Source organism: Mus pahari, chromosome 14 (assembly GCF_900095145.1).
Source record: "Mus pahari chromosome 14, PAHARI_EIJ_v1.1, whole genome shotgun sequence".
In the NCBI taxonomy this organism is placed as follows: Eukaryota; Metazoa; Chordata; class Mammalia; order Rodentia; family Muridae; genus Mus; species Mus pahari.
In genome coordinates, this window is record NC_034603.1 from 10,477,249 (window position 1) to 10,493,060 (window position 15,812).

The window sequence follows — 15,812 nt, forward strand, 5'->3', positions numbered from 1 at the left end:
AAGCATACTGTATACCAGTCAGGTATGAATATTGCTCATACTTTCATAGGTTCACAAGCAGAATTTTTAGCAGATATAATTAATTCTTTTTTTAATGGGATAATCAAGAACTCTATGCTTAATTCAACAATTGCATACTTAGGTATAGTAAATAGATATTATTTTAAAATAAATACACTTTGCCTAAAACACATTTTTGAAGATGAACATATAAGCTACAGTTCTTTAGATTCTCTGGTTATTTCTACAGATAACGAAGCATCACATGTCAACAATAATGTGAAAAGATGAACCACTTGTTCTGGATCAGAAAAAGTTATTCACCAGACTACAAGAGTATGTATTGCTCCCAGCCATATTTATTGAGCACTGACTATATGCCAGGCACAGTGCAAGATGTTGAGAACTAAAAGAAGAAACGACAAGGACTCTGCCCACAAGGCATTCACAATCACTAGAAGCAGATATTGAGATAGAGAGCAAGTTCTGTTAAGAACACACATCTTCAAAGTAAGGTAAAACATTAGCAAGCACATACATTTACTTTATATTCTAGTGATAAAGTTGGGCATATTTAGAGCTGTCAAATGTCAATCAGCCTAAATTGTACTTAATGTGTTTTAATGTCATACAAGACAAACATAATTTTAAAACCTGAATTTTCATGCATGAGGGAGAAGGTTGCGAACCTTCTCCAATTTCAAGCCCAAATTTTTGTAATTGTATTAATATATTATTTTATAGCCCAAAGAAATAAAATAAAAGACAATGCTATCTGATGATAACATGAGTTCATTTATTTTGGCTCTAAAGAGATGCATGCATTAAACCTGAAGCATTCTACATTACTGAAATATTTACATCACTGTACATATGATATGAAGGAAATTTGCTTTCTACCTTGGAATAAAGGTATAATAGAGTTCTAATCTAGGCTTTTCTATTGTGATTCTTCACAGATACGGGAGGTGTTTACCACAACATGATTCCAAGTGAACATAATACACAGCTTTATACCTTTTGTACTAAACTATGTATGAGTCAAAGGCTGATAATGCCCCTTTAAACACTCCCAGCTTCCACTGTTTCCATTGTTGTTGCTCAAAGCTATCTTACTCAATGTAGCAGCTCTTGTTCTAACTTTACTTTGCCTTGAAGGTTTGAAAGACAGTGCACACTGAAATTCAAATGACAATAACCAGGGGTTGGGCATGGATAGTATGACATTATATGTATTACTAGGTTGAGACAGAGAAACACATTCAGTGCACATAGGGAATTATATCGTTGGACTTAGAAAGTACATTTTCTCTCCATAAGATTCAGTGAATAAACCCCTATCAATAAAACCCATACCTCCTTACAGATAAAGATAGGAGACCCAGTAAACAAGATTGAACAAGCAAAAGGCGGTAGGGAAGAAGATCCGAGCATAGGAGTCCATTTTGGCAATGCGAATATGTATCCTCCCATGTCTCCAGGCTCCTGTTCGGCAATCCTCAAAACAGCAGAAGAAACTGGCACAGTCCTTGCCATCCAAACACTCATAGCCATATTCTTCATCCCTCTCTTGAAGGTGTGTGGCATTGTTCATTTGAATGGTTGCTGATCTGGGACGAATATCAATGGTAGGGGCCTGAGACAGCGTAGGTAGAGAGAGCAAAGTTAGTTACACTGGAGCTATATAACACAGTCTCTCCACAATGTCATCAATGAGATGATGAATCTGAAAATGAGTATTCAGAAAATTGCTTATGACATCGTGATCTACGATGGTAAAATTGAACTCAGAAAGATAGCACGGTTGCAGGTTTCAGATTTTGAGCTTAAGCAGTGCAGCTGGAAATAATGTCATCAAGCTAACAGCTACAGCAAGACTATTGAACACCAAAAGAAATCAAAGTATAAAGATTTAAATCAAACTACATGGAATCTCATTCTAGTAATTATTAAATGTGAAGCCAGTTACATGAAGCTAGTTAATGATGCTGCAAGTGAGTAAAATAGAGAAATAAAAATGCATTGATTTTCAAACCAAATTGCATGTCATGCTAACTTAGAGGCAAAGAGGTCCCATCATACTGAACAACTATATCGAACAATTTAAGTAGCAAATGCTAGTACTCATGGAGAAATAAAGAAGTTCACTGATTTTATGCAACAAAGATTTAATTTATCTATTAAAAGTATGCAGTTTGTCTAACATTCACTATCTTGAAACTTTAAACTATCAGTGTTTATATATATTGAATGAGATTGATAATTACAAAAAATATTGTCATTACTTCTAGTTTTTCTTAGCAAAATGAACTGCAGTTAATGACAAGCTAATCTAAGGTTCAAGGCATGACCAATAATAAAATTAAAGCAAAACTCAAAGCTTTTTTGGTAGCTTTTAAAGTGTATGGATTTAAGCTGTAGTTTCTAAATCAGTTATTAGAGAGAGCAAAAATTTCGTTTCAATATTTCGCAGAGCCAACGAGCCTAGCAATTACCCTGGCATGAAAGGAAAGGGAGTTTAACCTGCAGTCTGGTAAATACAGTTTTATTAATATAAAGTTCTCAAGTGTATAGAGATTAAGTTCATAAAACAAGTTTTAAATCTCATTTTAATTAGTCTTTATAGACTTAAATTTTAGCTTTAACAGTATTTATATATGTATGAATATGCACATATATGTATAAAATACATGTAAATTATAATGTGTGAGATGGATTTTGTTAAATATATATTCTAAGACATGGACTTTGGATTTATAGAAAACTTGTTATCTATGATCATTATTGGCCTGGTGGTTTTGAGCTGAAGGTAGAACCAAAACAGATGCAAATTATGTCTAGTTGCTGAATCACCTCTAGAGGCATGTGTAGTGTCCTTTGTCTTGAGTGTACCATCAACTAGTAGATTATTTAAATTGTCACTCATTAAAAACAATGAAGCACCATGGGAAGCATTAATAGTTAATTCAGCAGTCGCATGCAGTGAAATTTCCATTCCAAAAACAGTATACCTTGAAGGAAAACATCCGAAGAAGCTTTGGATTTGTAGACAGAAAAGAGAATTGCATATTTTTTTTAATAAAAAAAATAGGAAAAGGAAAAAAAAAGAGAAAGAGAAACAAAATAAGACAAATTAAAAATACATTTTGAAAACACAGTAAGTAAAATGAACTGAAAGCATAAACACAGAAGGTGGACTCTAACTCTGCCATAATTTGCATAGCTAAAGTTAGAAAGTGAAATGGTTGTGATTGGTAATCCAATCTTTTACAAATGACCCCAGGAGTATCGGACTGTGAAAGCCAATGTTGTCAGTTGCGAGGATGCCTCCTAGTGAATACTTGCCTGTAGAAAAATAGTGTGAATTGTGTCATTGTCTTTAAGAGGACCCCATATGTGAGGCCTGACAGTGAGGCATGAAGGGCACATCAAACAGGAAAGTAAGTTTTCAGCTTCTTTGACCTTCACCATCTAGACTAGTTCTGGTAAATAAACAAAGTGGCTTAAAAGGAGAAAGGGCATAAGATTCTCCAGGAATTACATTTTCTCTGGTCTCTTTTTTTAATCTGCTTTCTTTCCTCTTCTCTTTTTTTTTTTTCTTCTGCTCTTGCTATGCACCTAGCTTAAAGAATCCAACTATTTCTGTCTTTGTAGCAATTTCTACACTGGAGTGACACAGCTGATAAGGGAAGCCGGGAAGCTTTTGCTAAAGGACTTGAGCCTTCACCTGAAAGCCTGCCTCCCATCCTCATCCCGAATGAGTATCAGCACAGCCATCTTATTTGAGGGAAAATGACTTAGGAAATGAAGGAGACAGACAAAGTAGAGAAACAAAATTTCAAGCAAGAAAAAAAAAAAATCAAACAGGAACATGAAAAGATGGAATGGAAGAGACTGAAGAACATACAGGGAAAGGCAGGACCACATACAGTACAATCAATATTTGGGACATTAAAATCGAGCATTTTCTTTTTTCATTAACCAGTAAGAAGAATGATGCTATTTTATTTGCCATCCACCAAGTCTTACTCGCAAACAAATGTGTCATCTGTCAAATTTCTTCAGTAATTCTGAGGTGCATCGGGATAAATGTCAGATGCAAAGAGTTTTCCATAGCAACCCCACAGTTTATGGTCAGACAGGTACCCACTGTGATGTTGCTCATGCCTCTCAGAGCAGAAAACCAGGGAAGGATGTCAATCAAGAAGGTAAAACCATTACTCCTGTCACCCTCTCAAAAGGAGATAAAATTTTACTGTCATGGGGACTCCTGTGACAGAGACATGAGGCTCAGGTGGGTAAGTGAATATCTACATGCTGTCCTCAACACTCCCAATAAAAGGCAAAGGCTCTACTTATTTATATTTATTCCTCATCCTCTCATTTTAAGGTTTAATACAATCAGAAGTCATCTTACCTGTCTCCAAATCAAGCAGTTACCAAAAAATAAAATCAGGTTGTCAACTTCCATTGCCATTCATCAAGGTTAAGAACCCTCTTGTGACTTTTTCTAATGTTTTTATATTTTGTTGGTTTATTGATCTTCACCACAATTTTTATAGAAGCTTTATTTGACATGTGTTTTTAATATATTCACCTTATTTTATTTGAGAAAGCAGAGACAAGAAGGTCCACACTATCTCAACTCATTTGTTTTGAAAACAAAACAATACATGTAGGGATACAAATGAGTAGAAGTATTTTAGTTGTAAAATGCATATGCCTGCAAAAACAAACATATATACACACATGTGCATACACATGTACATATGCATTCACACACACACACACACACACACATACCCCTACACATGTGTGTGCACATACTTTAAGTTATTTATAAATTGATATTACTTAAACCAATACAAGAACCTTCATTTCTAACACCTTTGATGTGGATTTTAATTAAAAAATAATTATGTAAGAATATTAGAGCAAATTTGTCGGAATCATCAAAGTCCTTGAGATATAGAAAAATAACTCAATGAACATGTAGCAGAAGATGGTCTAGTCAGCCATCATTGGAATAGAGGCCTCTTGGTCTTGTAAAATTTATATGCCCCATACAGGGGAAAACCAAGGCCAAGAAGTGGGAGTGGGTGTGTTGGGGAGCAGGGCAGGGGGAGGGTATAGGGGATTTTCAGGATAGCATTTGAAATGTAGATGAAGAAAATACCTAATAAAAATTTTTTTAAAAAGAAAGAAAAATAACTCAAACACATATGCATATCTGAATATTCTTTAACCCCCCACCCCCCCAACACACACGTTAAAGACAATGGATAATTACATTTTCAAAAAGAGTCTAACTTAAAGTACCTTGGAAGTCTGATCTAACAAGTGATCATAACTAAACCTTTATGTACTGATTGATAGCTAACTTATTTTCGTTTCATCATGGAGCTCAAAGCACTGAGCCTCAGTGTGGAGTTGAGCTACCCACATCGAACCCAATGACCTGTCCTCATGAAGAGTTCAGTTGTCCCAATAGAAAATGATACATACAGGGTTTTTCTTCTTTTTGTCTTTATCCTTGCTTGGCTTCCGGTTGCTGACAAAATAATGCAGGGTGCCATACTCCACCAAAGCAGAAAACACAAAGATGAAGCAAACAGATACAAAGAGATCCATTGCTGTGACATAGGAGACCTTGGGCAGAGATTTTCTGGCTATGGTGCTTAGAGTTGTCATGGTCAGGACAGTAGTGATTCCTATGGAGAGCAAAATAAAACAAGTCACATGGTGGCATCAGTAATATCCTAGACCACAAGCAGGATGATTTTATTGATGCTCTGTCCAAGCTCCCATAGGATAGAGATACAATAAAAATGTGAGCAGCCTTACATCAATTGCTTTAAACTGGACTGCATTTTTTAATTTTCATATGTAGTTATAAATACAGGAAAATATATAAAATGAAATCCCAGTAAGTTGGAAGCTATTGAATCATCTGGATTCAGAAAGTGATGTGGTTCTGGGAGTCTCCACCACCAGCTGTTAGTAGGAGGATTTTCCTAAGATTTTTATTGGTTTTTACAGTGTTAGATTTAGGGTTGAGGATGGTACAATAGTGTCTACTTTTATAAGGTTTTGAGAGAGTTAGATAATGTACTAATGTATGTGTAGTGTGTTGTTTTGAGAATCTGCACTTCTGCTCAAGGGTTTATGTGATAAGAGTCTTCATCTTGATGCTTTTGGGACATGGAGGAACATTTAGTGGCTTGGGAGGAAGTTAGGGAATTGGAGCTGTGCAGTTGAAGAGATATTAAAATGCCAGCCCCATCCCCTTACTCTGTGTCTCATCTGTCTACACAACATAAGCTGGTTTCCTCCTTGATGAATTTCAAACCTGAAGTTCCATTGCTCAGAACAACAAGGCTAAATGACCACGTCCTGACACCATTGAAACTTTGGACCAAAATAAATCTTTCTTGCATTCATATTGATTTATATTACATACTTGCTACTCTAATAGAAATATGACTATGCAGAGCACTGACATCTAGTAAAATCTCAAGTATGGTTACATATTTGTGTTGTTTATTATGGAGATGATCTACTTCCTATGCTAAAAGAAACTAATTAGGTTGGGTACACATTAATTCAAATTGGACTCCTTGATTGTACCTAATTGCCACTTTTATTTTTGCCGAGACCTTTAAAGCTGATATGGAAACTGAGCTTTTATTTCCACAATCGGGTCTGAATCTATATTTGAATGTTGAAAATGTGAAAATGAAACTATTTTTGGTGGAAACTACAGACAAGTTCATTTTAGAAGACCCTGCATGTGACACTTAATTCAAAACAAATTCTGACACATAACATAAGTACTGATCCCACAAAGCAGTGAGATGTTATTTAAGGACTCAAGAAGATTCATCATGCTGTGCAATGTGTAGCTTGAGGAATTGCTTCATCATACTTCCAGGGTTCTTCCTGGGTTCACAGAAAAGGAAAGCTATGGTAATAGGAAGGAGGGAAGTCATGGTTTTACCTTACTCATCAACCACCAATAAGGTAGTGATGTGACTTTGAAACCCAGTTTTACTGACTGGAAAAATTAAATTTCTATTACCTTGACAAGAGAAATGAGATACAGAGCATTTGCTAATTACTCCTGGTTTTGGCATGAAGTGAGCTTCTCCAGGGTGCTGTCTTACCTTAGAATATTTGAGTGAAAAATACCAGCATGTGTTTTCATCTTTCTGTGTACCCACTCTTACTACAGCATGATTAACTTTTACCAGCCACCAGCTGTGCACCAAACCACATCCACGTGCTACAAGATGCAGAAATATGTCATCACAAATCGGCCCATATCTCTGAGTGTTCTTAGGGCTTCTAACATCACACAAGTCAGCTCTATCTGTTCGATGATGAGAAGTTCAAAATCTGCAGATGTTCAAGGTAATCTCACTTAAATTTTGATGATAAATACCTGAAAAGGTGACAGAGCCTCACAAATATACAATCATGTTTTAAAAAGTAATGACAGACTTGACTCTTTGGGAATTAAAATATTAAAATACAAAAGCCTAAGACCTGGGCTAGGCTTGAGGTAAATTAAATAAAATACCTTGTGGGTGGGAATATTTTACCTGTACCTCCCATACATTCTTAGTGATGGAGATGCATTACAATACTTAAGAAGCACTAATCTAAAGAACTGAGAAAAATTTAAAAGAACTGAATGTTCAGCTTGACTTCTTTTCTTTGGTGACAAAGAGAATTCAATATGTCCTCACACCCAGGGCAAACCAATAACCAATTTGCCAAGTTGCAGGTCTGTTACAAACTTCTTTTGTGACTTTGTGTATATTACTTAATATTCAGCACATTTGCTCATTTATCTCAGGTCTAAAATATGATAATTTGTATTATTCCAACTTCTGCTTGTGATGATAGCAAAGCATAGAAACTGCACTAGAAACATTGAGCATCCCTGACTAATACACCGTCAAGTGAGAACCTGCTTCCTGTCTTATGAAGGACCCTCCATCAATGCACCTCTTTTTGAAATGGTTTGTTGCTAGACATGGTCATAAAAGATATATTAGCGAAAAGAATCAGACCTTCAAAAGGAAAGACTGACTGAAATATTTAAAAAAATAATTTGGGGAAGACGGTTTGTTGGAATATACCAGCACACTTGTTATGTCTAATCACAAATATGAAATTTTCACTGAATAATGAGTGATGCAGTAGCACGTTAGAAGCTCTATGCCAAGGATGAGCAACACATCTACTATTTCTTCTGAGAGATGGTGACACACTAAAAAGAAACACTCTTCCAGTGTTTTGCTTAACATCCTTGGAGTTTGTTTCAGTATGTAGCATTAGACAGGATATTTGAATTGTTGAATAGGATTTGTAACACAAAGTACTGCATATATCAGAAAAAAATCAAAATAACTTCATTTTGAAACAGATGGGAAACTAAATTGAGTTTGGAAAAGGACAGATATGCAAATGTTGTTTTTTTTTTTCCTCAGTAATCACTTCTGCCCTGAGTTTAATAACTTGGTACAGATCATTTTGTCAGAAATGATAAGAGTCACTACCATTTTTGAAGCATTAATATGCTCACTATGCTTTGCATAAAATACGTTACTTTAGCCCACTAAAAACCTGCAAGTTATGAATCAGGAATGCTACCTGTTTTACATGTGAGGAAAACATGGATTAGAGATAATGCGGTTTATTGTATACCGCTATTCTATATATGACTGTTAATTTAAATTACTGGACCTTATAATCTGTGTTCTTCTACTACTTTCCCCAACAGGGAGTTAGCAAGATCTATGTTACTAGGTTTGCACACAGCTAATGAAGCGGATTGAGGTTTTATATTTAGTCTGTGGGTGGAGATTATAATGTCGGTGGGAGTCAGCTTTGCTTTGGTCTGTAGAGTCTTCCACAAATAAGCAAAAGATGAAAATCTAAGATATGGATTACCTTATCGAAAATGCTGACTAAATTACACATAATTATAAAATAATTCCATTTCCTAGATTTGTCAATAAGTGTTTCTCTCTTATTAATCATTTAGATGGCTCTTCTGGAAAGAGTCAATTTGTCTAAATATCAGCACACTAATCTTCTGTGTTGGAATTAGCCAAGAGTGGTGTGGTAGGAAAAAGGGAAGAGTTGACACTAAAAAATAATTGTGCCCGATTCACTGTGCTTCTCTTCCAAGACACGAATACTTCTACCTTGTCAGATCTAAAACTTGTGTATCATCACTAAGCAGATAATTGAGAAAGGATATATGTGGTAAGCCCTTATGAATATGTATGTGGGAAAACCACAAAGTTCTCTTGAAATTAAGGTTGTGTTCAATTTTTATTTTATTTTATTTGTTATTAATTGTACTAAAGAAAGCCTATGCTAACTTAAAAATATAGAACTAGAGAAGCCGTAAACTTTAAATAGAATAGGTAGTAGAAAGACAGACAGACAGACAGATAGATAGATAGATAGATAGATAGATAGATAGATAGATAATCATATTGACTGTCATTAAAATAATAAAACATGGAGTTTCATTTTGCTTTTGAATTCAGGGCAAACCCACTTAGAAAGAAGTATAAAGACTCCTTTTCTTGGGTATTTATATTGGATGAACACAGCACCTAGAAATACATCTCACCTAAAGATGTTCTGGCAGGAACAGCATCCTTATTGATCCAGAAGGACACCCAGGACAGGACCACGATGAGTGTGCAGGGAATGTAAGTCTGGATGGTAAAGTATCCCATTCTTCTGCTCAGATCAAAGTACACAGACATAACCACATAGTCACCTGAAAGAGAAGGACTGAGCTATGGGAATGCTCACAAAACATTGTGCATATGTTCAACTTTTACACACGCACACTTTGTTTCAGACTTTACATGAGAGCTGACTTGAAAGCTCTTTTCAAACTACTTGGGCAAAGAGGCAATAACAAAAGTGTGAAATACAATCCAGCCTGAGATGAAGCCTGCTCTTCTAACATAAGTGATACTCTCAGGGACAAAAGAAAGTATTTTTGAATCCTTAAAGTATTTCTTCTTCTGGATGATTCTGGATCTTGACCTTCTATATGTAACAACAATGTACAAGGGTTTTTGTTGGGTGTGAATGGTAGGATATCCTCTATGCACTAAGCCTTGCTTGTGGGTCGTGTACTGCACATTATATAATAATTCCACATATTACTTCTATATATACAGATGACTAGAGAGTGTCTTGGTGATTGAGACTTACAAAATAATATTTTTACTCAAAATATATAGTTCCTTTCTCACAATGAGACATTTCCTTATGATTTCACTGAATAATATGTTAGTTTCATAGCAATCGCACTCGTTCATCACTATACTTTCATTTGAGTGCTGTTGATATTCTAAGTGCTGTCATCTGATCTTATGTGCATGCATGAATCCCTGGATGGTGCCTATTCTCCCAAAAAACCGGACAGTCATAGTGCTTGAGAGAAAATGGCCAGTCCTAATATTTGATGATACATTCATAAAATTATAATGAATATTTTAAAGTTCAAGAAGCATATTATTAAAGAGTTGGGTTTTAAAAGTGACTGTGGATATAGTATGACATTTAGACTAACAAAGGATGATGTTAGGAGTTGAGAAAGAATGAAATTCAGGAAAAGGTCACATGAAACATGAAAGGGTGTGTACGGTTATTGTTTTGTTTTTCCTAGTTTTGACAATTATAGTTTTCTCCATTGCTGAGGTAATTCAGTGAATACATGTAACTGATAACAAAACTGTAAAACTGAAATAAAGATCCTTTGCTTCTGAATGTTGATTCTAATGGAACAGAAGTCTTCTGAGACGTGTAGACTCTGAGATGGTGCAAGTGTGTATTTGAGAGACTTCCTTATTCTCACCATATGATATTTGTATTTGTGAGTTTCCTGCAATAGGTTGACTTTATATTTTTAAAAGATTCACAGACTGCCAGTATTATATAGTAAAGCCCCTATATTCATCCAACAAACCAGCAAGCAAGCAAAAAATCAAACTAAACTAAACCAAGCATAAAATAAAAACCTTCTTGTGCAATAATTTATATAAAAATTCAAGAAATGCATTTTTAAAACTCTAAGGAATTAAAGAATAGTTATATAGCTATTCCTGAAAATAATATACTTAAGACAATATAAAGTCAATGGATTTGGAAAGTGAACATGAATAAACTACTTGTGAAACTACTGTCACCAGCTTGTACCATTCCTATAAAACTATTGTTCCTCTCAAAATTACAAGATACAACACAGCTTATCTATCAATTAATCTACATTTATACCTTCAACATAAAGAATTTTTAAAAATAATAAACTATTTTTTTTTATTTTGAGAGCAAGTGAGAGCCTACACATTTACATGGTCTGATCCCTCAAAAATTAACTTTAATTTTGTTCACCATTAACAAGATTCTAATCTTGGTTTGATTCTCCATTTCCCTGAAGGGTCTGGCCTCTCACAATTTGCTTATCTACCAGCCTCTATTATAAGTTGATGACTTCTGAATACCTTCATTCCTTGCTTACAAACCCTATACCTTTTTCAGCAGTGGATTATGGATGCAAAACTAAGACCAAGCCACTTCAGCCTAAAGCAGCTTCAGAGAGACAGCATGATGCCTGTCTTATCTCCAAGACCACATCACATTTTATATGCTTAAGCACACTCTTGTGCTGAGGAGCCCTGAAAATCTAATCCTCTTAAAGTGCTGCATCGGTGAGTTCCCCAAGTCTCAAAGGTTAATGATGGGACTCTTAAATCTACCTATTCCATTGATAAGTCCCGACACTTAATATTTAAAGTCATAATACTTCATAAGTTAACCCCATCTCTGTTTATACTTAGCATAGTACGTTCTATAATTAAGGGCATGAAACATAAAATTTGAGTTAATAAACACAAATGTTAATCCTTTTTCTAATTTTTAGGAAGTTTCCTATGACCGGTTTGAAGAGGCAAAGCCTCAATGTCATTGAAGAATGAGGCTCTAGTTACTGTTTATCTATGGTAATAAACAGTCATATGAAAGCATTGAAATTCTGTAGTTAGTAAGTGTTTGACAAAAGCCAATGAGACAAATGGCACAACTGCTAAGATACACTGGATTTTAGAAAAGACTGCTGAATGAGATCAGTCTATAAACATCCTAATTAACAAATGAAAGCAAAGAGATATGTTATGGCAGGAAAGAAATTCCACATTTGTTACAACAGGAAAGAAAAGCTATATCTTCCATTCAAATTATTGAAAATAAGATTTAATCACGGAAGACCATCTGAAAAATCTTGGCTAGAGACAAAAAGACGGAGATTGGCAGGATCAACAAAACAGAAAATATATTAGCTGATCCTGTTCATTGACAACAGCTCTGAGACGGGCTGAGACATAAAAATGTCTTTGCATAGCCAATAGATTTTGTTGAAAACCAAATCTTCAAGACTTTTCATACCCTTCCTTTTCTTTTAATTATTATTTTTTATTTTAATTTAATTTTATTTTTTATTGTTTTGTTTTTTAGAGACAGAGTTTCTCTGTGTAGTCCCGCCTGTCCTGGAACTCACTCTGTAGACCAGGCTGGCCACCAACTCAGAAATCCACCTGCCTCTGCCTCCCAAGTGCCACCACACCCGACTCATAGCCTTCTTTTAAATGGTATAAATGAAAAGTGATATTACACTCTGATATATAATCCAAATTAACTTTTAAAGAAAGACGTGTTTTATCTGCTCAAAGATCAGAAAAACCATCCTTAATTGATCTGTTAAGTGAACCATGCACATTACGAACAAATATCTTCATGGAACAATATATTGCTTCTATGCTTTATATGTTACAGAATGGAAAGCCAAGAGGGCAGGCAACCCTTGGAGATTCCGAGATACTGAGACATGCTGTTCCAGCTCCCTGCCTTGATCCTACCTCAACTGCATCGAAGCTGTTTCCTCTAAAGACTTGATTCTTGGACAACCTCAAAACAGCTAGCTCACTTGGTCCAGATTCTTAAACTCTTCCAGTTGGAACTTCATTTAAGCCTGTACTTTCTCAACACACAGAGACTGGACAAGTGCTATAACTATCTTTCTTAAAACTAACCATTTTTCTAATTTTTTGGATCCCCCAAAAGAATTTCTCTGTCATAATTCAGCAGGAAACAATTATATAAAGTCTGTCATCCCGATCCCTTAAGTTGAGGTAGATCTGGTCATCTTAGAAGTTATAGATATGTTGTCAGTTTAAGGGATCATTACAAATAATTATGGTCTTGGATAAGGAGGAACTGAAATAGAGAGGTTAGAATCAAAAGATTTCTTTTCTGTTTCCTTTCCCTTTATTTTTCTTCCTGCCTTTGGGTAAGGAAATGGTGGTTGAAAACAAAAGGAGTAGATGTAGAAATATTATAAGAAATCAGACAAAGTGGGGTAGATTATTTAAAGTACTCTCAGCCCAAGAACATTTTTATATGTATAATCTTACATTGAAAATGATCTTTATACTTTGATGCAAAATTGAGGTTATATTTTGTGACACTGGTACAGAATTTTGCATATTTATATAGATTTAAAGTTTTTATTGGTATGAATCTTTGTATACATTGATACAAGATTGTAGATTTAATTTTGTTCCAACATGATTGTTTTATGTTTTAACTTTTGTATGGCTATTATGCCTACGCAACCCATTTAAAATACAAGGTTTAATCCCAGTCCTTTTACTACCTGCTATTACAAACTCTTTAATTAAGGAAAGCAAGTTAATAGTCAGTCAATAAAATTCTTAGGGTTGAACACTAGATAGTCATTATTTTACTATTAGCTGAAGTTGTTTGGGATTTACGATGATGTTCTTGGTCTAAAAAGATATTTTCGGATTGATCATGCAAGTTAAGATAAAAACTAATTTAGATACAGAACTCTGAACTCACTAGAACAGGATACATAACAGAATAATTTCTCCTGACTTGCCAAACACAAACAGACTGGACTTTTATAATGTGCCTCTTATCTAATTTTCATAATTGTTTCATAATTGTTCCTACTGTATGTTGTTCTCCTTGTAAGAGAAAAAGCGTTTTTATTTAGACAAAAAAAAAGGAGGAAATTGTTGAGGTTCGGTTTGTTGCTCTGCATGTATGAAAGGTCTAGGCCAGTGAGTGAATTCTCAGTTACCAGCTTTTGTTGTGCAAACATTGTTCCTTAATTTAAAACTGTCTGTGAAATAAAAATGGCTACAACCAATTACTGGATGGATTATAGGTGGGTAGGTTTTTTTGAGTCACCTGATTGAAGTGAGAGAGAAGAAAATACTTTGAGGTGAGGAGAAGGCACCGTGAGAGGAGATATACCATGAGCACATGGCTAGGAGGAACAGCAAGTATTTGGGAAACTCCACTGGGGAGGTAGGCCGGCCAGCAGTTAGAAAAGTAGTTTTACTCTGGGTCTCATTTGTAAGCTAGTCATGAATAAACCTCAATTGGTTCTACTACATTTGACCTTGTCTTTTATACACAACACTGTTTACTCTGAAAATCTTAATGGTTTCATGGAGAGAATTTGCCTCTCTGGGAGCTCTGTGGTAGTTAGAAGGTGCCTTCAAGTTACCATTAGTGAGGGTAAGCACTCACTTCCTGTAAGCACTGGGTTGAAGAGTTGACATGTGTTTTACGGAAATAGCCTAACTACTTTGTCATAATAATGAAAAAATAAAAACAAAAAAATGAGCTTCAAATGCACCTTCACTTTCTTCATCTCTCATAATGCTTAATCTGCTTACATATAGTAGAACTGATCATATCTACTAGGTTAATGGTGAAAGCAAATAATGGTCAACTCTACCTGTTTTTTCACATATGTCTTTCTTACCAATAAACCATTTTCACCACTGCTCTGCAAAGATCACTCAATTAACTATACCAAAATTAAGGTTGCATGATGTTATACCTGGTCCTATTTTAAATAAGCTAGATGGAAAGAAAGTGACTAGAAGCCAGCAATAAATGTGATGAGACAAGCATTCAACCTGCCTTTATCATCTCCTTCCACATTGAGATCGATGGCATTCTCCATGGCAGGAGAGTTGATTGACTAACATTCATTAGATAAAATTGTTTTCCAAAATTAAATCTGTCCTTCACCCGAACACACAAACGCCATATGCACTTCATATATAAGCTCAGAAGTAAATCTAAATTCAACACAGAGAAAACTGATTACCTTCATAACACGCAAATAAAATAGATAGACTACCTTTATAAACTAATGTAGAAAATACTGTAGATGTATCATGAAATATAGGGGAATAAAGAAGTGTAAAGAAGTCTACTACTTAAAATGAGAACTTTGGATTATAATGAATTCCATAAGTTTTGTGAAAGGCAAAATGACAACCTTGAATAGACTATTTCCCAAATAAATAAGACAATAAGACTAATATCTTTAATATATATATACAGAATCCCCAATAGTCATTGAGGAAAGAAACTTTTCATATATCTGTATTCATCAAATTTATAACTTGATTTTAATCCAAGTATTTCTTGATAATTCCTTTTGTGTTCTCCAAACCCCCAGCTCAATGAATGTATTAGATGCATCTGTGATTTCTTTACATTTATTCTCCTTTCTATCCTCTCCTTCCTAGATAGAGAAATAGTCTCTCATTCCTTTACTCAATTCAACCTTCTAACGATGCAGGAACAACCAGCACCTCTCTCTCTCTCTCTCTCTCTCTCTCTCTCTCTCTCTCTCTCTCTCTCTCTCTCACACACACACACACACACAC

The 15,812-nt window shown here is 35.0% G+C and overlaps 1 protein-coding gene across 2 annotated transcripts in view; it reads right to left on the reverse strand.

Moving 5' to 3' along the window:
* Nucleotides 1–337: 337 nt before the first annotated feature.
* Gabrg2 (gamma-aminobutyric acid type A receptor gamma2 subunit) overlaps nucleotides 338–15,812 on the reverse strand; it is an 88,954-nt gene continuing 73,479 nt past the window's right edge. The window contains exons 7-10 of one of the 2 annotated variants that reach the window (XM_021211873.2): nucleotides 9,653–9,805; nucleotides 5,506–5,711; nucleotides 3,012–3,035; nucleotides 338–1,636 (exon numbers count right to left, since the gene is read on the reverse strand). In XM_021211873.2, the coding sequence (XP_021067532.1) occupies nucleotides 1,361–1,636; nucleotides 3,012–3,035; nucleotides 5,506–5,711; nucleotides 9,653–9,805 (659 nt within the window). In that variant the 3' untranslated portion in view covers nucleotides 338–1,360. The remainder of the gene's footprint in view (nucleotides 1,637–3,011; nucleotides 3,036–5,505; nucleotides 5,712–9,652; nucleotides 9,806–15,812) is intronic. The other variant, XM_021211872.2, reaches the window with a different exon arrangement.